The following is a 22,077-nucleotide window of genomic DNA, read 5'->3' as shown; positions in this document are numbered from 1 at the left end:
ACATAAAAATTTGTTGCTTTTTCCTTCCCATAGATGTCTCCGTGATACTTGTAGCATCGAGTATACTATCTTCAGTATTAGTATACAATGGCTTAATACGTCGACGCCGGAAAGGTTATATTTCCCTTCCTTCTATTTCAATTGTCGAGGGTGAGTGTTACGTGCTTGAAATCGTGTTATATCTCAAGAATCCAATCGTATTTCTATATCGCTCGTGGAAGAAATTTATTGTTAAACGTACTCGTACAAAATGTTTTTGTGATTTTATTCGTTATTTTTACGAGAATGCTATATTTATTGTGTCAATGAAGTTAACCTTTTCATTTATTGTATCTCATGCCTCGTTTCCTTTTATTTCCTTAGATATCCTGATTTTAATTATTGTTGATGCCTCTTTAGATTAAGTTTAATTGTACGCTTATTCAGTTATGATTATATCTGTATTGTTTTTTCTCAGGGTTTCGCGATGGGTGCATATAAATATATGCAAGAGTTGTATCGCAAGAAGCAGAGCGATGTTCTGCGATTCTTGCTTCGTGTCAGATGTTGGCAATATCGTCAATTGACCAAAATGCATCGTGCTCCTAGACCATCTAGACCCGATAAGGCACGTCGTCTGGGTTACAAAGCTAAAGAAGGTATAAATCATAGTTTCTCAATAGGAAATATAAAATGACAAACTTTACCAAATTTTAACATTTTCAAATCAAACTAGTTACATTACATTAATTACTTTAATTGTATAATTTTAGTCCTTATTTATTATTTTTTTATCATTATTTTTATTTTTACATGTAAAATATCTGCAACATTAAATGTTTAAAAAGTACAAATGATGAGATATACATGCACCACTCTTACAATTACATGGTGATTTGTATATACTGACATTGTTTTCTTTCTAATTTAAACTATGTAAGATTTATGTATATGTAATGTAATACACATGAGAATTTTACTATCAATATGCAGGTTTTGTCATATTTAGAATTCGTGTACGAAGAGGTGGTCGTAAACGTCCTGTTCCCAAAGGTGCAACTTACGGAAAGCCGAAAAGTCATGGCGTTAATCAGTTGAAGCCTACTAGAAAATTACAATCTGTTGCTGAGGTAAGTTCATAACTGGAATATCACTTTACATATAGAGACCAATTCTTGCTCTTTTGTTTTTATTTTTTTATTAATAGACAAATAATATTTTGTAATTTAATTATCTTCAGGAACGTGTTGGTCGTCGTTGTGGTGGTTTACGAGTTTTAAACAGTTACTGGGTAGCTCAGGATTCTTCATATAAATATTATGAAGTTATCCTGATTGATCCAGCACATAAGGTAATTTTCATAATATTTGAACAATTTATACGCATACTTCAACAGAATATGATGATATTGTTATATATTACTGAAATATTGTGATTTTTCATCTTCCTTGGATGTCTGAATGAATAAATACAGTAAAAGAGATTTACAATACAGTTGCAAGAGATGTATTATTAATATTCAATTATATTTCAGGCAATTCGTAATGATCCAAAAATTAACTGGGTATGTAATGCAGTACATAAACATCGTGAACTTCGTGGAAAGACATCAGCAGGCAGAAGTTCGCGAGGTTTAGGTAAAGGACATCGTTACTCACAAACTATCGGTGGTTCTCGTCGTGCAGCATGGTTGAGAAGAAACTCTTTGTCACTTCGCAGAAAACGATAAATTTCTTAAGTATTTCGAATAATGATCTTCACGTGTATACGATACATCATTTCATTGATATATTAGAAATATTTGTATCAATATTATGGTATATCTTGTACGAAATAAATGTTTCTTTCTTAATGGGTTATTTTATATACTTTTTTCATGCTTTTTCATTTCGTTATATAATTTTTTTTATTGCATTTTTATTATACTTTTTTCTTACATTCGGTTCAGTTATATGTATTAGGTCATCCCATAAGTTCGTGCCGTTTTTCGAGCGGTTATTATATATGTTAAGATTGTTTACATACCTTTCAGTTTCATGAAAAAATGTAATCCCCCTCTCGTTGTACAACTTCTTCCTATTTTTCTGGTAGGGCCATTATTCCGTCTCGATAAAAGTTCTCTTGTTTTTCTTTAAAATAATTTTCTAAGCTATTTTTGAGAATGTCAATACTTTCAAATTTTTTACCTACTAAAAAGTGTTGTAATGCTCTGAACAGGTGGTAATCAGATGGGGCAATGTCTGGGGAATACGGGGGATGTGGTAAAATTTCCCAATTAAATTCAGACAATTTTTTTGTAACGCTTTTCGCGACATGCGGTCTAGCGTTGTTCCGTAAGTTCATGGGGCACCCAAACGTTCAACTTTGACACCATCCCCATTTTTTTTAAACACCTATGAATCGTTATCTTAGGTATTTTCAGAACATTTGACATCTCTTGAACTGTCAAACTTCGTGATTTTTCAACAAGATCCCGAATTTTATCTTCGTCTGTCTGAGGAGGACGCCCGGAGCGTTCCTCGTCTTCTAAACAAAAATTCCCAGTTCTAAAACGTTGAAACCACTTCCTACAGGTGCAAGATGAAAGCGCATTTGCTCCGTAAAAATACCCGCGAAAATCTGCTCTAGCCTGTTCTCGATCAACTAAGCTCAAGTGCATTGGTCCCTTATCGCCGTATGTTTATAAATCGACACATGAAATGTATACACAAAAGTCGGCCCGAACTTATGGGATGACCTAATACAAGTCTCAAATTTTTTTTATTTTGATGGAATATTAAAACTCATAATTCTGTGCCATAAATTTCTGTATTTATCCATTATACATATAATCTAAAAATAACGTTAAAAAATATATTTTATTGTCCAGGGCCAGACAGTGACTTATCCATGAACTTTTTCTTTGCAAAACATAGCCACCATTTGCTTGGTTTACCATCTTCACCATATACCTTTTCTACAAGCCTAACACCTGTTTCTTGTCTTATTTGTTGTAAATATTGCCTCATAGTATCTGTAGAAAAAGAAACAATTTTTTTTATCTAATACCTGCATCCTTTTTGGTAAAAAAAATTAACACAATATGTATATTACCTGCTTCCACGGGATTACTTGGTTTTGCATATACAGAATTTAAAGGAAAACCAGGATCACCAGGGATGTCAAATTTTGATATAGCAAGAGAATACATTTCATTTGTTGCTTGAGCTTGTGTTGCACACTTCTGTAATCTCTTCAAGCATTCCGTTATATATAACGTAATATAAATTAAAACTCTATCAGCTTCGCTCTAAAATGACGCAATTCCTAATGCTTTTCAAATGTAGATTTAACTCCAAATAAAGATAAAATTAATACCTTGATTTCATATGTCCTAAAGAACACATTTGCCTTAAAGAAATACAATGCTTCGTCAATTATATCTAAATCCTTATTGTTGAAGGGAGGTGCAGGGCCCCTAAAATGCGTTCTAATAGGCAAAAGTGCCATATTACCAACATTTCCATTATTTTCAATGAAACTTGAATGATATGCCTACAATAAAAAACGACTGACATGTCCGTATAGCACTATAATAAATTTGATAAGAATAAAACGTATGTACATAAGAAAATCTAAGGTAAAAGTAAGTGTTAATAAAAATGATCTACCAATGGTACACGTAATGTTCAATATTATATTAAAACATGTTACTTACAGGCATACTGACAAATCAATGTAAAATATGTACCGTTTAAATCTATAACTTTTCACATGTATAACGTCAAACGAGCGTATTCACCTTATATGTAACACGCAAATCAATACATCATATACACATTTTTGATTAAAGATAGCAAAGTTAACAAGATACGTGAGTAATACTGAGTATATACAGCCAGCTTCAAGAGCATAGAAATTCTAACAACGCCTAACAAGTTCTAGGTCTTTTGGTATATAAAGTATATAAAGTAATTGAATTTTTAACATTTCAATTTCAGTTTTGTTTTATATATAAATATAAACATATATCACGTATAATTTGGTCCTTAATGATATTTCTCATTTTCAATATTCTAACTAGTGTAAGAATTCTTTGATTGGTAGATTAACCAACGTTCATAATATCCACTTTATTCTATTCGTTTATAAGTATCTACCCTGCATACATATGTAGATTTAGAAAATATTATACTTTTTGTCATATTCAATGTTACATAATTTCTTACTCAAATCATGAAATTTTGTATAATAAAATTTATTCTAGTAATAATCCAATGAAATGCATTTTTGATTTTTTAGATTGGTCATTCTATTCATTTTATGCGAGAATTACTTCCGGTCATTTCCGTTAAATGGCGACGACGATGGATAGTTCGTATCGCAGTGTGTGGTCGTAACATCTTCTTCGTGATTTTGAGAAACCAATTAATTATTCTTTTTGTCTATCATAATTTTATTGCTTCAGTTAGTTCATGTATGATAATTCGTTTATAAACTTATACGTGCAAGAACGATAAAATCGAAAGCATAAGCGTACCTTTTGTCGGATCCTTTTGTATAAGAATAATGGCCGAAGTTGAAGGAAAAAAGCTTACTGAACTGCGAGTTATAGATCTAAAAACAGAACTTGAACGACGCGGGCTAGACAAAACTGGCAATAAAGCAGCACTTCTCGAGCGTCTTTCCAAAGTAAATTTTTTTACTTCTCATACTGCTTATTAAGATATCGTTAATAGCATTACTCGTTATTTTATCGCCATTTTAACCCTCTTGATATCATTGATAGTTTATTTTAGTAGTAATCAACGTATATGATTACAGAAAATTAATTTCGTTAAACAATCACTATAATATTACCTTTTTAAAATACAAATTTTATTTTCTAATTACAGTTAACTAATGAAATTAGAGTTCTTAATCCGGATATCTTATATTTTTTTAACTGTTGTTGTTATTATAATTAAGGTAATGTCATTATTATGTTGATGTATAAAGGCTATAACAGATGAAGGTCAAGATCCTGATGAATACTTGATTGTACCTTGTGGTGGATTATGCAAAGTTAGCCCAAGAAAAAACAGTGGTATGTTATTTTGAGAGACAAATCTAATGTTATAATTGAGATTTATAATTGAGAGACAAATTTAATGTTATTTGTTCAACCTATCTATATTTCCTTTTTAATTTTAGTAACAGGTACAACAAATCAAGATGAATCTGTTGATACATTAGAAAACCAGAAGGAAGAAAGTATAGAGATATTGGATACTAACGAAACAAAATTCAAAGTAGAAACAAAGTTTGTTATAGAGGAGGATACAACAACATCCAAGATGGAAGTAAGTATAGTCAATATATTTCTTATATATATTTTATGAATTATAAAATAAATGGACAAGTATTCTAGGAACAACAAAATGAAGTCCAAAATAATGTTAATAAGGAAATGGAACACAAGCAGGAACTTAAAAATCAATTGAATAAAAGTTCAATTGAAAATACACAGACTACTGATAAAAAAGTAGAATCTGATGTAGCTACTGTAGTAAATCAAACCACAACTAATTCAGTTTCGACCGTTGAGGCTAATGGTATCGACAATGAAGATTCCATCAATCTAACTATCGGCGAAGATGAAGAAAATCTCCTTGCGGAGGAGGTAACGAATTTAATTAAATCGTGACTCTAACATTTAAAGAAGGGAGAGGTAGGAACAGGACAAAAGAAAAAGTAAACGAAAGTAATTGTGTATTTTATCTTGTATGTTTCAGACAGAATCTCACGAGAGGCATAAGGGTAAGTTTTATCATGTATTGGACTTCACGTATTATGTACATATATGTATATACATATATACATACATATACACATATCTATTTATATGTATATGTATGTATGAATAGTCTAAGATTTCAAGGAATAAATATAGCGCTACTATTGTCGATGGTCACGAGTAAGTTATTTAAATATGTGGCATCAAGACTAAGGGACATATTTATCTACGTGTAAACCCTCACCTATTCAGAATTACGAGCGCGCTGAATTTGTCAACAAAGTTACTCTTCATGCTTCATTTTACATCCAATCTTCGAGCTTCATATGTGCAATCAAGCACACGTGCAGGAATGGATGCACACCCATTTGTCATGTGGACATGACAGCAGTAATATACCAGCAATGTATCATGGCACGATGATCGACAAGGTTTCAACTGAAATGAAACGTACATTCGCCGACGTTCTTGTGCGCAGTTTAATACCAACAAAGTTAATGTTGATATTATGTTCCACAAGTTTATCCCATAAGTGCTAGTCTATAAGTTAGTTAACGTTAGAGTTTGATATAAAGTTACATTTAATTCTACCTAACCACATAGAGCATCGTTGGATCGTTTGGTCTCCGAATTGTGTGGATACAAGAAGACTCAAGAGTATCTCAAGTCAAAACTCTTCCCAGTATGTGGTTGATGATGCATCGTTATTTATCACGCCGGAAAAATCAATGCCTTAAAACTATTGACTTAAAATTATCGCATGTTATTTTAACGTGCAGATATGTTGCTCTTGCAAAAATCATAGTTATCGACATAACCTTCTACGTGCGCACGCGCGCGTATGTGTTCCTTTCTTCAACCTTTTCAGCTTTTTTTTTCCTTTTCCATCTACCTTCCTTTCTTCTTTCCTGCATTATCTTTAGATTTCCTGAAATTTTTCTTTTAATTTAGGCTTTGGTTCAGAGTCTGTTTCGTGTAAAGGTACAAAGGTAACTTTAAGTTATTAGAAAATCGAAAGAAAACAAAGATAAAGTAGGGTCGCTATGGATTATACCATTGAAGAGCGAATTTGTGATATTGCAATCATGCGATCTTCATCATAATTTGCTCCGCAATCTGTTAGTGGTTCGGGAAAATTCCATGCAGGAAATACAGGCCACTAAGCAGCAGGAGTGTTAGGGAGGGAGAAGAAATCTGGCTTCGCAGAAAGTGACTATGCTACCTTGATTGTCTCTGCAGATGGAGGAGAGAAGAAGAAAGTGGAAGAAAGCAAGAAGGGAGAGTCTAAAGGGAGCAGTAGAGCAGAAGCCGGTGCCAACAACAAGGAAGGGACAACATCGGGTGGAAACGTCGGGACGAAGAGCAAGCAGGACGGTGGTGGAGACGGAAGCAAGAGGTTGGTCTCTCATTGCTAAACGGTTCACAGTGGTACGACAACGAAATGTCACACAACTCTATGCTAGCGATGCTCTTCCGCCGCATAAAATACCATCAGGATAATATACTGTCGAACGATGGATTTCCAAGCTGAATTATTCGTCACAATCGCACGCAAGATTACTTTATTCCCTTTTTTTCAATCGCATACGAAGTTCCTTTCCAATCTCGTATGTTTAGGCTATAATTCTTAACTCTGGAAAGTATGTTAAGAAATCGAGAAATTGGCTAGCAAACTTAACCAAATCAAGTCCTATATAAACCGCTCCTAATCATAAACGAATATTTTTCGATGGTGTGTTACACGATCTACAATTACCAATGAAAGCGATTTCATATGCTACCTCTTCCCTCTCTGGTGAAGATATTCGTTTATTAAATAAACAGCAGTTTCGTCGAGCATGGTAGCAAGATATATTAGCATCTCGAGATAAATCATACAATCGACTGATCCCGCTTAAGCCTTAACGCGACATCAAGCAATCATATCATTCACCGAAGACACTACTACTATATATTGCGTGTGTGTCGATACTTGTTGCAAGTTGCAAAGAAGTGCCAAGCCTACTCGGAAGAACTACGAAGAGATGCCCCATTTTTGGAAAGCTTGTGTAAAAGGGATACACAATAATACAAATATATTTACCGCACGGACATACTTTCGTTACTCACGAATGATGAAAACTGGATTCAACTGCAATGAAAACATAGTAATTTCTTTAAACTGGTAACAAATTGTATCACAACGATACATACAAGAGAACGTCAAAACGAATATCTAATTATTTCTACTGTTACTGTTATTGTTGTTTCCATTATTGTTGTTGCTGCCGCTGCTGTTGTTATTGTTATCTTTATCATTGTTAACAATGACGATGGTGCTAATGATGATGCTGGTGATAATAATAACGATGATAATAATAATAATCATGATAACGATGACGATGACGACGATGGTCATAATAATAGCGATATCATCATAAAAATAAAAGTTGCTAGCCAAATTTATATGCTTAACATAGTTACAGAGGTACCTAATTAAGCCTCGATAAAAACAAACAAAATCATTATTTCTAATATGTTATCTTTCATATGTAATAAGGATTGTTCAAATGATTACCAGTCATAATGAAAATAATAATTGTTTTCAGCGTGGAGTCTAGCAACAAGAGTCAAAAAAGGGATGATAAAGGTAATTATGAAATGATTTCTTAAATTTTGTTTACAGGATTGTCATTGAATTTTCAAATTAAAATTAACGGGATATTATCGCAGCTCATATGATTGCACGTGGTACATTTCTTTACTTTTTATTTGCAATTATTTTATTCGTTGTGCAGACAAGAAGACTTCACAAGTCAGCCCTGTTAATGCAAGCAGTAGAAACTTGTGGGTATCTGGATTGTCTTCGAGTACCCGTGCGACAGATTTGAAACAAATATTCTCAAAATATGGAAAAGTGATTGGTGCCAAAGTAGTTACAAATGCAAGAACGCCGGGAGCGAGATGCTACGGATATGTAACCATGTCCACCAGTGAGGATGCTGCAAAATGTATACAACATTTACATAGAACTGAACTTCATGGGCGTGTAATATCCGTAGAAAAGGTAGATGAAACAAGAAAAAAAGAAAAGAAAGACTTCTTAAGCCATTGTCCTCATAAATCTTCTGGCATATATTCCCTCATGGCATGTTCTCTCATTTTGTGTTTAAAGGCCAAAGGAGATACTCAGCAGAGCCATATGCGCAAACGGGATACCACGAATGGAAAATCCGAGAAGAAGGAAGAAAAGGAAAAAATAAAGGATAATCATGAGATCAGTGATCGGAAGGATAAGGAAACGAAGAAAGAAACTGAGGATAAAGCATCAGAAGCAAGTAAGTAATTTCGTAATAAATAATTTACGTAAAATAATATTACGTGTGTTGTAAAAGGAACGTTTAAATGTACTGCAACAGCGAAAAAATCAGACGAGAAAAACAATGAGAATATCGAAAATAAAAAGATGGACGTACAAGAGAAGAAAGATGAAGTTTCAAAGGATGCCGATTCTCGGTCAACCAAGTCCACTAGCAAGAAACCGGAGAGCGAGAGAGGAAGACGCGACGAGAAGAGAATTCGATCCTGGGATCATCATCGATCTCACAGTCGATCCCGCAGCCGCGAACGGCGTAGACGTGATGACGTGCTGACATTTGCAAAGATCAGGGTAAAAGCCAATATTACCGGTGATAAGGGAGGGAGATATTTTTCTACCGTTTAACGATTTAGCTATCAAAAGATCAATTACGAAGCAAGGCTCTGACATGCCACATGTATTTTCAGGAGGAGCGAGAAAGACAAAGACTACGGGAAAGAGAGAGGATGCTTCGTGAAGAAGAACGAAGGAGAAGAGAGGATATGGAGCGACAACGTGAAGTAGAACGTAGGCAAAGAGAAGAAGCTGCACGATTGGAAAGAGAACGGGAGAAATTGCGAAGGGAAAGAGAAAGAATCGAGCAGGAGAAAGCCGAATTGCTCCGACTTGAACGGGAACGTCAGAAACTGGAGCGGGAAAAGCTAGAGCGAGAAAGATTGGAACTGAAAAGGCAACAGATGCGTTTAGAAGAGAGCAGGCGTGCTCCGCCCCCGCCGTCCATCAAGAGATGTTCCAGCGATAGAAGGGATCCTAGAGACATGTACGTCGAGCCAGATAGAAAGCGAATAACCACCGAACATAGTCGAAAACACATTCCGGAACGTGTGAGTGATCGTCGTGGTGAAATTTTGGATCGTGTCTCAGATAGACGGTTGGACGCGTCGCCACCTACCCGCTACGAATCTAGTAGGTAAGACACGTGTGTCATTCCTGATATATGTGCCTTAACGCAGGAGAACGGAAGCAGAAAAAATATGAAAAAATCGTAACACAAATTACAGATCCGCACAAGATTTAGGGTTAAAGAAGGAATTTAAACGCAGTAGCGAGTTCACTTCACGCAGTAGTCGTCCCGATAGCTTTTCAGATGTATCTCGAGGAAGAGAAGTGATCGTTCGCCGAGAAACTCTTGGCACGACTGCAACATCTATCGATCCTCGACAAGTTAAGGAAAGGTAAAATAGAGAGAAGAGTGGATTATTTGATGTTTTGATACAATACACAGTTTGATTTTCCAAACTATAGAATCGTTTTTGTATAGATACGAACGTGCAAGTACAACCACTTATAATCGTGACCGTGATGTGAGACGTTCTGAAACAGATACCCATAGGAGCTCTAGGGATAGTCATACACGATATAGTGAAAGCTTCAAACCTACGGGTTCCAGCACGCCACGTTAGTATATCAAAAAGATTTAAACGGTTTTAAAAAATTGTTAAATTGAAGGTTAACACTATACCAATACTTGTTGTACGCACGCACAGGTGATAGTCGTTACGTTGAAAGTAATCGAACAACTAGTAGCTGGCACTCTGGACCTCCGTCTACAAAATCATTTAATTCTGTACCAAGTAGTGGGACCCGAGATCCAAGAAATGAACCATCCAGTTGGAGTTCTAGGTCCTCCGATAATGTAAACAGGTACATGACAAACCAAATCTCCTTTCTTTTTCTTTTTTGATAAATTTCCATACGATTTCAAAGCAAGGAGCCTAACAATAATCGAATTGATTTTAGATGGAGTAATTCAAGTAGCATGGGAAACACATTACGACATCCGGTACCACCAACGTATCAAAGTGGTCCTATTCAATCTATGGGATTGACAGCACCTGGGACAGCGCCCTCGTACGATCGTTTTGATCCATATAAATCGTCTATGCCAAGCATGAGGAAATATTGATCTTGTATCGCTGATTTATACCATTATAATGAATAATTGGTGAATTTTTGTATCCACGTGTTTCTGATGCTAGACACACGCGTGCGCTCACTTTCACATATGCACACGCACACTAAATTATTATTTATATGATTGTTAAATCAGATTTCATTATATTTCAGTAATTAATCATATATGTAAATTTTAGTTCCAAACAGTTGCGTGCATTTGATTGTGATTCGTAGAGCAGATGCAAATAACTCCTCTCGTGGATAAGTGACGTGTACATACATGTGTTAAAAATCATCTTCGACGCTCGCAGTCGCGTCGCTAACCTTCAATTAAATTTTTAATGAGTTGAATGTCTCACTCCCGATACTCGTCTAATCTATCATTAATAACGAGTTTTGAATTCTTCGGTTCACTCTTTGTCCATGCAAAATTTGGTATCATTTTCTTAAATAGTTTCTGAATTTGTGATTCAAGAGTGGAAAAAGGAAATTGTATTTCTACTATTACTGTTTCTACTGCTATTGCTATTAGTACTAGTACTACTGCTACTGCTACTATACTGTTATTACTACTATGCTCTCGTTGCTGCAAGCAGATACTTCAGTGGTATTCATTGCGATAATGTAAACATACAATATAACTTATACGCTATAATATTCAGCGTATGTGTAATACCGAAGTTTAATAGATTTTTGTACATTTGTTAATAGCCACGATTTAGAGATCTAGAAAGAGACGATCGAAGTGGGACAAACTATTTTTCGTTTGTCTACAGCGTAATTACATTTATAAGATATATTATATCGATTGTTATTTGCAACTTCTTTCAAACAGTAACGCGCATTCATTTACATCATTGGAGATATATATTCTTCTAGAGTAATAAGACATACCATATAGCGTTATAAACAATTACATCGTGTACCTTCGATTAATTCCTTGTAGAAATACGTACATATTCTCGTAAGAATGTGACTGAACAATTTGTATATTAAATTCCACAAGACAACAGTGTATCTTATGACATTGAAATTTAGGTTCTTATGTAAAGCACACATACCATGTTTCAGTATAGCGCCAACTATCACGATATAAATAAATTTATGGTATATTAGAACTATTTGTTTTTAAATAACACAAATAATCACACGAGACAGTCTCTTTTTGATCGGTGGATTGCATTCAAAACACGAAACTTTCGAACTGTTAGTGATGAAATGGATAGTTTATCGGAACTGAAACGAGTTGCTCACGTTATGATGGTATTTGGTGCGTAGTCATTGTATCGTGATAGATAACAAAAGGAGAACGAGTAGAAATACACGACAGAGGAGAACACTTTCCCTCGGTCGAAAAGTCATGGATGGCGGTTCTCACGAAAGAAGAAAAGAGAAAAGACTGAGAGAATGGGAGAGAGTGAGGGAATAATTCCATCGGGAACGAAGTATGTCGAGGTCTTTTCACGGTCAGTCATCGTGAACAAGGTTTATCGCGTATAATCGTGATTGTACGTTTCGATGATTTCCTTCCTCCGCTTGAATTTTCTCATTTGGCCCCTCCCCCCTCTTTTTCGATCCTTCTCAACCCCCTCCATCACCATGTCATCCTTTCCCTCCTTGTTTTCGCTACCTTATTTCCGCTCCCCTCCTTCACGTCCCCCTCCAACCCCTCGGTGAAGCTCGATAGACGATGAACAATCCGCCGGTAGTCTCACGAACGGGATAACTTTGTTAAAATAGTTAAACGTGCGTTTCCGATCGCGGATGTTGAGTGTGGTAACGATAAAAAATCGTGGAATGTCTGTAAAAAGGATCGGTTGAATGTTTTCTCTGGATCAGGATGTCGTCCACCGTTTTGAGTAAGTTTTCTGTCTTTAAATACGTGATTCAAGTACGGTAACGCGGGAACGGGCGCCCGCTGTCATTCAACTTTGTGAGCGATACTTATTCCTTATCGAACGTTTAACGATGTTCCGATTATCGATAGAAGAACGTTAGAAAGCAAAAGATCGAACTTCATTCGAGAATTGCGCGATATGTATTCGCATGGTAAAATCATGAATATCGATTCGTATTTTATCGCGTTACGTTAACGCGCGAAAACTTTTAAACCACTTTACTTAAAATTTAAACTTTTATTCTCGACTTTTCAAACGCTGACAAATTCGGAATCATTTTCACGTATCCCAGTTACACATTGTTTGATGATGACGCTACGCGATACTTGCGTTAGATTAGAAATTATACCAGGGATCATTAATTCTTATTTGTTAGTGATCAAAGTCTGTTTCTGTTGAGCAATTCATACGATATGAGTCAAAGGGGCGCGTAAAAGAACGCGCGATGTCACAATATGCAAGGAAATGTTTTACGATACTGTACGATGTGAAATGTTAAATTAAATCGATACGTGCATGACACTATTATGTTTTGTACTCGTCGATGAAGATAAAGGTATCGTTGGCTATAAAATTGGAAAAAGGACGGTGTAATATTTCATGAGATAAGAAGAAAGTAACGACGATGATCAGCGATCTTGGATGATCAGCTCTTCTCTCGGTTGTGTTATCGTAGGAGAGTGTAACACGAGCTTGGTGATGAATCAGTGAATGGAAGGAAGGCACACTTTCTCGTCGAGCAACTTTCACCATCGATGAAATCCGTGTGCGTAGACCGATGATTCCAAAAACGTTCGCTTGATCGTTCGCTTTCTTTTGTCCTGCTCTTGAGAAAAAGTTTCAAGGAAGCGGCGCGCATCGTTTACAAGCAATAACCTTGAATCACTTTTCTCGAGTTTCAGCGATTTTTTAAATCTAGTCCCGAGTAAGAGCTCTGACAGCAGTGTAATAATATTTTAAAACACAACATTCGAATGCAACAGATTCGCGAAACTAAACAAGTTTCACCAATGGCTTCGTTACGCTTCCGATTCGATTTCACGGTGAATCGAGTTACCTTCTTCTTCTACGCTGCCAACACGCTTTTCCTATCGATTTTACTTTTAGACTCGCGATTGAAACTCGAGAAATCGTGTTAATAGGTTATCGACGTAATCGAGCAATATGTTATTCGACAAGCTTATGTTGTATACCAGATAGCGTGATTAAAATGTTTTCAAATACAATGACGTTAACGTGGTCATCGAATACTATGTTTGAAAAAAGCAGCGTATAACGCTAGCGGTAAATATTCGGTTTTACGATAATTACACCGCTTAAATTTTAGATCTTAATTCATTGGAACTCGGTACAGTACGGTACCGCAGATACGATACGCGTTGATAGATGGTGAGTTGCTGATTTGTCTGACAATAATTTTTCGAAACGAAAACTATTAATCGATCAGTCGAATGGCGAATTTATTTTCAGTTTCTGTTTCTGTTAATTTACAGTATTCTTTGTAGAAGTAAAAGGGAGATAGATTCTATTGTAATCGATGTTTACAAAATACTACCTACTAGTTCTATTCTATGCTATCTGCTGATACACACGAATGTTTCAGAATTGTGCACAGTATGGAGTTTGCTAACGAGTTCCTGGTCATACACCGAACAAATCGCCCACTATCGTTATCATACCGGTAAGTAACGGATCTCATCATAAATCTGCCATGTTGTTATGCGATGTAAAGCTACATATATACATATTGGGAGAAACGAAATCTCGAATTGACCCGTTCAGATACGAATTCGTTTACATACGCGCGTATACATGTAGCATTGTAATAACATGTACGCGATATGAACGATACAGCATCGAATAGATACGGATCATCTGAAAAGTTTGTGATACCAATGCGAGGATGGAGTGAAACGGATGGATGGGATAGCAGTTATTCGCAAAGGTCACCTCCTACAATTTTTCGGAGGAACACACACATTAGACCTTATGTAAGGTTAGCGAAAGTCGAACAGGAACGAGAACAACCGGATCCATTGGTTACGATCACTGAAACTTTGGGTGCATTAAACACTGTCGGCAGTTACATCGTCAATATGACCAGAGGTATGGAGAATTCGAGTTACCCGCCAAAGGAATTACCATCGGCTATATACACTATCTCGAAGAATATTTTAGGTAAGATTTTGAAGTAAAATAAGTTCTTATTTTTGACGAATTTACACGATTCTGTCATGCTCGTTTTTAGGACGCAACGTAACAGATAGCATTGCACCGTTAGTTCGAGGAGTAGCTTTGCCTTTGCGACCTATACCGACCGGCAGTTCCTCCTCCTCCTCTTCCTCTCCTTCCTCCTCCTTCTCTCCTTCTTCCGCGATTGAGATCAACCAAGAGAGTAAGGAAAAGGAATCTGTGATATCATCGGTCGGCTGCACCACGGCGGACGGTTACCCCGGAAAGTGTCAAGATTTGAGTAATTGTCCTCAACTGTTGCTAGATTTGACCAAACTCAGACAATCATTATGCTTCAAAAGTTTATTCGTTCCGGGAGTCTGTTGTCAATCGGCGGATAAAATTGACAGCAATGGGACGAGGTAAATAGAACGATCAGATGCCACCACATAAGGGGGCTTTTGTCTCTTGTATATGATTTTGATACTTTCAACCGATTTGAAATTTTTAGTCCTATAGTCGGTACGATCTCAACCTCAGGGATCGAATCAGCTGTACATCCACCATTGCGACCACCAATCCGTCCGACGAAACCACATCAAACTCCTCGACCGATACCGCTGTTTCCCGTTGCCTCTGCTACCGCGGTTACGACTGCGCCGACGAATCTTCCCGGGTTGTTAACTACAGAATTCGTCCCAGTATCCTCCCCCATTGTCGACTCATCAGTGAACCATTCAAACAATTTCTTTGGTTCTTCTACCACTGGCGGCACTATCGATACTAATTTCATACAGGACGACGAAGGTAAACGATCATAGTACGTTAATGAATATATAAAGTACATGTAAACCGCATGTGTGCGTGCGCGCGTGTATGTGTAGAAACGAATTAGTAAAGCGATAGCAACGTATAAATTGTTTCCCCCGATAGAATGCGGAGTAAGGAATTCGGGTAAGTATCGAGTAGTCGGTGGAGAGGAAGCTCTTCCTGGACGTTGGCCTTGGATGGCGGCCATATTCTTGCATGGCTCGAAACGCACGGAATTTTGGTGTGGTGGATCTCTTATCGGACCGCGGTATATTCTTACCGCGGCCCATTGTACGCGCGATCACCGTCAACGGCCGTAAGTTGCTCGTTCGTAAGTAAACGTTTTCATGTTTTCTACTGGAAAACGGATAAAATAGCGGCTTTCGAACGTTTGTATAGATTTTCCGCGAGACAATTCACTGTGCGTCTCGGAGATATTGACCTTGAAAGAAACGACGAACCATCCGCCCCGGAAACCTACACGGTCAAGCAAATTCACGCACATCCAAAATTTTCTCGTGTTGGATTTTATAATGACATTGCGGTTCTCGAACTGACCAGGATCGTTCGAAAATCTCCTTATGTTATACCGATCTGTCTGCCGCAAGCACATTATCGAAAAGAGCGATTTGCTGGCGCAAGGCCTACTGTAGTCGGATGGGGTACAACTTACTACGGTATGTGCATATCTGTCTTACTACTATAATACTACTAACGTATGTATCTATTCCTCTTTTGGTATCATATTCCTTGCAAGAAATCTTCTTGAGAATCGAACCGGCTCGTCTTTTCCGACAGGTGGGAAAGAAAGCACGGTACAAAGACAAGCGGTGCTGCCAGTATGGAGGAACGAAGACTGCAACGCAGCTTACTTTCAACCAATTACCAGTAATTTTCTATGCGCTGGTTACAGTCAAGGTGGCAAAGACGCTTGTCAAGGCGATTCCGGTGGTCCGCTTATGCTTAGAGCTGACGGCAGATGGATTCAAATCGGTATCGTTTCATTCGGCAACAAATGTGGAGAACCCGGATACCCGGGAGTATATACGCGTGTCACCGAATATATAGACTGGATTAAAAGTAATTTAAATTAAGAGCGAGAAATTTCCGATCCTTGCTAAAATGGATTTGTTATTTCAAATCCTAAATGCGCGGTATGACATTTTTTACGGTAATACGATGTTGTTTGTATACCTCTGATTGTGAGTGCCAAGAATCCTTATTTATACGTATGTCTATATTATTATATATGCACCAACGTGAACAGGTATAGCAGAAATATGCATACCCTCGTGCATTTGTGTTATAATTTTCACTTATATTATAATTGTTGTATATACGTGCGCACACTTACGCATAGTTTAATAAATTATATGTATAAATTAAATTTACCTACTTATTATTATAATATGATGAGCACTGCGTGAACCTAGCTGCGATCTCTTAATTATCAGTTTCTCGATTGTTTCAGCTTGGGTGAATCATTCATTTATACCAATTTATACCAATTATCTATCTAGCCGTCAATCGCTCGTTTATTTATCTAGAATTACACGATTCGTTTTTACGATGTATCCTTAATTTCTTTCAATCTTGGAAAATTTTCTACATCTGTAAGTCACCTTTCGTTAGTATAGCATGTTGTAATCGGTCATGTTTTTAAACTACATGTATGTATATGTACATGCATTACATGGAAGAAATATTTTCGACTTGATTTTCCATTCAATCCTTCATTTTGATGTTTGACAAAGCGACGACCATAGTGATATGGAATACTTCAACATTTCGGAATGAATAGTAAAAGTATTTCGGTTCAAAATTTTGGAAATTTCGTCGAACAAATGATCGATGAAGCATTAGAAAATAATGGTTAGTAACTCAGTATAGTAACTAACGTGTCTTTTAACAACGTTTAAATCTATTATAGGGCAAATGATACAGTTCCATCGAATGATCTATGAGAAATGGAATATCAAGAAATTATCCGAGTCAGAGAATACTGAATGGATGCGAAATGAAAATAAATCGTTAGAATCAGATAAACAGGTATCAACAAGTAATGAGTAAAAGTTTTACAGTGTTTGGGGAAAAATTTTAAGTTTCCAAATTTTAGGACATATCGGCGACGGTCGCGCATCGTAGATCACGCCGTCACAAATATAAGCGATCCTCCTTAATGACCTTTTGTAAAATACCTACGAGTGAAAGAAACCTGATGGAGCAATCGTTAACGATGCAAGCACACAACTCGGTTTCAATCGTCAGTAAACAATCTACTACTAACAAAAGCGACAATTTCAATGAATTAAATGACATTAATTTCGCTTCGATTATTGGTGATACTAAAATTGTCGAACTTTGGAAGAATTCGACAAAACGAGCGGCGGATGAATTGCAAATTGCGACAAACAATGTTCTCGCGAAAGCCTGCAAACCTGATCGTATCCACGGGTTATTATTTCCCTGAATAAAATTTCTTCGAATATATTTATATATTTTTAGAGAATTTTAATAATATGTATATATATGTGTGTATATATATTTGCCTAAAAAATAAAATACAGATTAGTCAAGCAACAACAAAGTAGGAGAAAGTTATCCTTCGAAGACTGGAAAGATAAAAAGACCGTTATATATCAGCAGATACTTAAAAAAATAGAAACCGAACGGCAGCAGAAGTTACTTGAAAATTTGGCAAATACGAAATGGAAAAAAGTAATACGGCAGGTGTAGATTATAATCCATTTTATAATTTTTTTTTTCAAGTTTCCCGTAATATTATTAAACGATTTTATTTATTTATTTAATATTTTTTTTTTGTTTTGTTTTTTACTTAGGTACAAATACGCAAAAAGCAGGAAGATAAATATCGTCAAAAGCAGAAATTATTTCGTAGAAAACACTTTGAAACGACTAAACGAACAGATGCGATAGTAAAATCTAATTGTGATAGCATCCATGAAGCGCAAATTATCAATGAATGTGTTTTGTATACGCCAAAAAATCAAAAAGAAATAAAATTGGATAAAGAAAAGAGAATCGCATCGAATATTATGCAGTAAAATCTTTTAGATACAATATCTACTCCATTACAAAAAGAGAAGATAAGGGGAAGATGGGGAAGAAATGATTTTTGTACTTTTCAGGGGATCAAAACTGAATAGTGCAGCAAGTAACGATCGAAAGAATAAAACAGTTTTGATGGAGGATTCTATGGAAAACATTAAATTCTATTTTTGGTTAAATCAATTGAATTGTGCTCTTCATAAGAAGTATTTACGCGAACGCCGACATCTCGTACGATCATTTTATTGTCAACCTTTCTATTATGGGAGTGTAACACCTTATATCAAATAATTATGATTATAAACGCATATTTCAAATCTTTTGTGTCATTCGTCTATGGAAAATGTACTGGTGAAATTACATATAAAACTTCAAATCTCAAGATAATATAATCTCTCTTTTCCCCTCTCTCTCCATCATTACCATCATAAAAATTTTCGATTTATTTAACACCATGTTTAAGAGTTGATTGCAAGCTTCGTATATAAAGCTCTATTCTGGCCTGGGATTATTTGCAAACCTATTTATAATTGGAAACATTGTAAAAATGTTCTCATAAATATAAATAATAACTAAATCAAACGGAATTTATCGTATTAAATTAAACAAACTCATCTTAATATATCATTTTTCTAGTTATTCTATAAATATATCTTTCTTATAGATCAGCTGTAACAAATAAAGCGATACAGTATACTGATTTTCAGTATTGTATACACATATACAAGCACAATTTACCATTTTTACCATCCTTTAACTTTTGTTCTAACATTTCCACTTATACAATCTAATGCTTTAAAATAAGCTTTAGATTCTAATTTTTAAATTGTAATATCTATAACATGTTTAAACTCATTTTATCTTTATACCTAATAATATTTAAAAATATAATAAGTAAACGTATGTTCTCAACGAAGTCGAATACATATATACATATACTATTAATTTGTCTTTTCAAATGCAAAAATTTATTTTTAAAATTAAACTCTACATTAAAAAGTGTAAGTTCTTCGAACTTCATTCAGACACGTTTTGTCAGTTTTACTTACAAATTTTTTCAATTAAAAGTACGACTACTATGTTTATTACCAAGTACTACATATTTCATTATGTATATTTACATGCACTTTCAGTCACTTTGATATATATACATCCATTTAATATTTGGTATCTGTTTGTTTTATATTTGTAACCCAATGAAAAACTTAAATATTCGTCATTTAATAGTATCGTTGTATATGAAAAAAATATATACTCAATTAGCAAATTTATATAAGTGTGACATTGTTCAATGAACCAAATACATATACATACATGTGCACCAGATTCTTATAGGATTTTCTTGTTTGCACTTATCTGGAGTTTTATTTGTTTTTACTTACCTTTACAATTTTAATAATATTACAATTCATTTAATGTAAAAAATTTGTGGTGTGTATATGTAACGCATTATTAATCATATATTTAAGTATATGAACATTAACATTAACCTAAAGTTAGCAAGTGGTATGTTATTTTGATCGGAAATAAAAAGTATCCGTAATATTTGAGCAAACATTATGGAAAAGGAAGGTAACTTATTTCAATATAATAAATTAACAAAATAATTACACTTATTCTTTCTTTTCTCAGAAATCTGTCAATACTTCAATGGTATCATCAAAAATGAAAAAGATATTTCTGCTGGGATGGCTGCTATACGCACATTACTAAAAGTTTTGCAATATTCAAAATGTAAGAACATATTAATAGACTTTTAAAGAAAACATATCTGTATTATACATCTATCTTCTTTTACAGCTGAAACAGTTCAAGAACTCAGGTATTGTCTGCAAAATGCAATAGATGCGATGAGATCCACTGAAAATCCTGTAACTGCTATTGCATCTGGCAGTGAATTATTCCTTCGTTTTATAACTTTGGCTACACTAGATACTCCTGTAAGGATATTATTGTACAATTTGTCAGGATTTCTTGTTTCACGTCAGTCCTTTTCTCTTTGTTTCTTGTTATCTTATTTTACAAGTACATTTAAAATCTGAAGTCATATTGGTCATTGTTCTATATTATTTGATATTAGTCATTTGCAGAATGCAAGGGTATTATGCTTCATAGAGGGAAGATGTTTTATGAGAAATTAGTAGCTGCCAGAGGAAAAGTAGCAAAAGTTGCAGCACACTTTATTAAGGATGGTTCTGTAATTTTATTTATTTTATAATTTCTTTTTTTTAAGATCCCTTTTGATTCCCAATTATAATATTACGTTTTGTTTTAGAAAATACTTACTCATTCAAAGTCTAGAGTTGTATTGCAAGCAATGAAGGGAGCTGTTGAAAGTAATAAAATATTTGAAGTATATGTAACATGTTCTTCCCCAGATAATAGTGGGTATGTATTCTTATAATAACTTAAAATGCTTGTTTATGTATAATATGTTTGTTTTCTTTTCATGTTTACCAATGGGCAGGCAGGAAATGTGTCAAAATTTGACAGATTTAGGTGTATCTTGCACATTAATATTAGATTCTGCAATGGGATATGTTATGGAACAAGTTGATATGGTTATGGTAGGAGCAGAAGGGGTCGCAGAAAGTGGAGGTGTCATTAATAAGGTGTATTAGAGTTTTCTTAATTGATTATTAACATTGTGAATTCTCATTTTCATGTAATACTTTGCATTTGTAGGTTGGCACATATACAATGGCAATGTGTGCTAAAGAAGTAAAAAAGCCATTTTATGTATTAACAGAGAGTTTCAAATTTTCAAGAATATATCCATTAAATCAAGTCGATCTTCCAAATGAATTTAAGGTAGTGTGCTAAAATTTTCCCAGTTGTTTTTAATTAAGATATAGTACATATTTAAAGATTTGTTTTTTATTGTCTTTTTCTGTACAGTATACAGCAAGCACGTTAAAAAAGGACTTGCAGAAAGAACATCCATTAGTTGATTATACACCTCCACATTATATCAGCCTCTTATTTACTGATTTAGGTATATTAACACCTTCAGCTGTAAGTGATGAACTTATTAAATTATACTTGTAAAAAATTGTAATTTCGTACAGATGATTTTAATAAGAATATAGTTAGAAATAAAAATACTTAAATGATAACAATAACAAGCATTTAAACACCTT

General features: G+C 35.0%; 6 protein-coding genes across 11 annotated transcripts; 5 read left to right on the top strand and 1 right to left on the bottom strand.

The window, feature by feature from the left end:
* The first annotated feature begins 48 nt into the window (after positions 1-48).
* LOC100648934 (60S ribosomal protein L15) lies at positions 49-1,831 on the top strand. 2 transcript variants are annotated; one of them, XM_003394846.4, is made up of 5 exons: positions 49-150; positions 458-638; positions 973-1,109; positions 1,220-1,330; positions 1,514-1,831. In XM_003394846.4, the coding sequence occupies exons 2-5, from the start codon at positions 467-469 to the stop codon at positions 1,706-1,708; spliced, it is 615 nt and encodes a 204-aa protein (XP_003394894.1). In that variant the 5' UTR covers positions 49-150; positions 458-466; the 3' UTR covers positions 1,709-1,831. The 2 variants fall into 2 exon arrangements, with proteins under 2 accessions (XP_003394894.1, XP_003394895.1); XM_003394847.4 differs by lacking the exon at positions 49-150 and adding an exon at positions 214-237.
* A 937-nt stretch (positions 1,832-2,768) lies between these two features.
* Positions 2,769-3,972, bottom strand: LOC100649133 (actin-related protein 2/3 complex subunit 3). Its single transcript, XM_003394848.3, has 4 exons — positions 3,677-3,972; positions 3,337-3,513; positions 3,073-3,268; positions 2,769-2,992 (listed from the first exon to the last, which is right to left on the bottom strand). The coding sequence occupies exons 1-4, from the start codon at positions 3,680-3,682 to the stop codon at positions 2,838-2,840; spliced, it is 534 nt and encodes a 177-aa protein (XP_003394896.1). The 5' UTR covers positions 3,683-3,972; the 3' UTR covers positions 2,769-2,837.
* Positions 3,973-4,294: 322 nt separating this feature from the next.
* On the top strand, positions 4,295-12,106 carry LOC100649254 (SAFB-like transcription modulator). 2 transcript variants are annotated; one of them, XM_012307854.3, is made up of 15 exons: positions 4,295-4,650; positions 4,957-5,044; positions 5,152-5,300; positions 5,369-5,620; positions 5,733-5,757; positions 6,974-7,130; positions 8,323-8,363; positions 8,512-8,780; positions 8,889-9,051; positions 9,133-9,383; positions 9,500-10,002; positions 10,094-10,267; positions 10,354-10,490; positions 10,580-10,736; positions 10,833-12,106. In XM_012307854.3, the coding sequence occupies exons 1-15, from the start codon at positions 4,528-4,530 to the stop codon at positions 10,996-10,998; spliced, it is 2,655 nt and encodes an 884-aa protein (XP_012163244.2). In that variant the 5' UTR covers positions 4,295-4,527; the 3' UTR covers positions 10,999-12,106. The 2 variants fall into 2 exon arrangements, with proteins under 2 accessions (XP_012163244.2, XP_048261371.1); XM_048405414.1 differs by having other exon boundaries at positions 9,109-9,383.
* Positions 12,107-12,241: 135 nt separating this feature from the next.
* LOC100649373 (clotting factor B) lies at positions 12,242-17,255 on the top strand. Of its 3 annotated transcripts, none has more exons than XM_012307855.3 (8): positions 12,242-12,847; positions 14,490-14,567; positions 14,751-15,064; positions 15,135-15,480; positions 15,570-15,865; positions 15,992-16,184; positions 16,268-16,545; positions 16,667-17,255. In XM_012307855.3, the coding sequence occupies exons 1-8, from the start codon at positions 12,810-12,812 to the stop codon at positions 16,960-16,962; spliced, it is 1,839 nt and encodes a 612-aa protein (XP_012163245.1). In that variant the 5' UTR covers positions 12,242-12,809; the 3' UTR covers positions 16,963-17,255. The 3 variants fall into 3 exon arrangements, with proteins under 3 accessions (XP_012163245.1, XP_003394897.1, XP_048261377.1); XM_003394849.4 differs by having other exon boundaries at positions 14,741-15,064; XM_048405420.1 differs by having other exon boundaries at positions 12,242-14,275.
* A 169-nt stretch (positions 17,256-17,424) lies between these two features.
* Positions 17,425-19,313, top strand: LOC105665700. Its single transcript, XM_048405421.1, has 3 exons — positions 17,425-17,740; positions 17,799-17,917; positions 17,985-19,313. Exons 1-3 carry the CDS (start codon positions 17,662-17,664, stop codon positions 18,336-18,338), a joined length of 552 nt encoding a protein of 183 aa, XP_048261378.1. The 5' UTR covers positions 17,425-17,661; the 3' UTR covers positions 18,339-19,313.
* A 770-nt stretch (positions 19,314-20,083) lies between these two features.
* On the top strand, positions 20,084-22,073 carry LOC100650032 (translation initiation factor eIF-2B subunit alpha). 2 transcript variants are annotated; one of them, XM_012307856.3, is made up of 8 exons: positions 20,084-20,509; positions 20,570-20,671; positions 20,738-20,920; positions 21,028-21,134; positions 21,213-21,325; positions 21,405-21,549; positions 21,623-21,748; positions 21,836-22,073. In XM_012307856.3, exons 1-8 carry the CDS (start codon positions 20,497-20,499, stop codon positions 21,983-21,985), a joined length of 939 nt encoding a protein of 312 aa, XP_012163246.1. In that variant the 5' UTR covers positions 20,084-20,496; the 3' UTR covers positions 21,986-22,073. The 2 variants fall into 2 exon arrangements, with proteins under 2 accessions (XP_012163246.1, XP_003394904.1); XM_003394856.4 differs by having other exon boundaries at positions 20,088-20,509; positions 20,738-20,877; positions 21,018-21,134.
* Positions 22,074-22,077: the final 4 nt, after the last annotated feature.

This window comes from Bombus terrestris, chromosome 4, assembly GCF_910591885.1.
Source record: "Bombus terrestris chromosome 4, iyBomTerr1.2, whole genome shotgun sequence".
NCBI classification, from domain to species: domain Eukaryota; kingdom Metazoa; phylum Arthropoda; class Insecta; order Hymenoptera; family Apidae; genus Bombus; species Bombus terrestris.
This window is presented reverse-complemented; position numbering and strand designations above follow the sequence as displayed.

Excerpts from the sequence above, each read along its gene's own strand:
- LOC100649133 (XM_003394848.3), bottom strand. Across the intron at positions 3,269-3,336 it reads TTAGGACATATGAAATCAAG|AGCGAAGCTGATAGAGTTTT; the intron begins GTATTAATTTTA and ends GCGTCATTTTAG. Across the intron at positions 2,993-3,072 it reads AAGTAATCCCGTGGAAGCAG|ATACTATGAGGCAATATTTA; the intron begins GTAATATACATA and ends CTTTTTCTACAG.
- LOC100650032 (XM_012307856.3), top strand. Across the intron at positions 20,921-21,027 it reads GTCAGGATTTCTTGTTTCAC|AATGCAAGGGTATTATGCTT; the intron begins GTCAGTCCTTTT and ends AGTCATTTGCAG. Across the intron at positions 21,326-21,404 it reads TCTTCCCCAGATAATAGTGG|GCAGGAAATGTGTCAAAATT; the intron begins GTATGTATTCTT and ends ACCAATGGGCAG.
- LOC100648934 (XM_003394846.4), top strand. The coding sequence starts at position 467 with ATGGGTGCATATAAATATATGCAAGAGTTGTATCGCAAGAAGCAGAGC. Across the intron at positions 639-972 it reads GGGTTACAAAGCTAAAGAAG|GTTTTGTCATATTTAGAATT; the intron begins GTATAAATCATA and ends ATCAATATGCAG. Across the intron at positions 1,110-1,219 it reads AATTACAATCTGTTGCTGAG|GAACGTGTTGGTCGTCGTTG; the intron begins GTAAGTTCATAA and ends AATTATCTTCAG.
- LOC100649373 (XM_012307855.3), top strand. The coding sequence starts at position 12,810 with ATGTTTTCTCTGGATCAGGATGTCGTCCACCGTTTTGA. Across the intron at positions 14,568-14,750 it reads CCACTATCGTTATCATACCG|ATACGGATCATCTGAAAAGT; the intron begins GTAAGTAACGGA and ends AGCATCGAATAG. Across the intron at positions 16,185-16,267 it reads CGCGATCACCGTCAACGGCC|ATTTTCCGCGAGACAATTCA; the intron begins GTAAGTTGCTCG and ends ACGTTTGTATAG.
- LOC105665700 (XM_048405421.1), top strand. The coding sequence starts at position 17,662 with ATGAATAGTAAAAGTATTTCGGTTCAAAATTTTGGAAATTTCGTCGAA. Across the intron at positions 17,741-17,798 it reads TGAAGCATTAGAAAATAATG|GGCAAATGATACAGTTCCAT; the intron begins GTTAGTAACTCA and ends AATCTATTATAG. Across the intron at positions 17,918-17,984 it reads CGTTAGAATCAGATAAACAG|GACATATCGGCGACGGTCGC; the intron begins GTATCAACAAGT and ends TCCAAATTTTAG.
- LOC100649254 (XM_048405414.1), top strand. The coding sequence starts at position 4,528 with ATGGCCGAAGTTGAAGGAAAAAAGCTTACTGAACTGCGAGTTATAGAT. Across the intron at positions 5,301-5,368 it reads CAACAACATCCAAGATGGAA|GAACAACAAAATGAAGTCCA; the intron begins GTAAGTATAGTC and ends CAAGTATTCTAG. Across the intron at positions 10,268-10,353 it reads CCTCGACAAGTTAAGGAAAG|ATACGAACGTGCAAGTACAA; the intron begins GTAAAATAGAGA and ends GTTTTTGTATAG.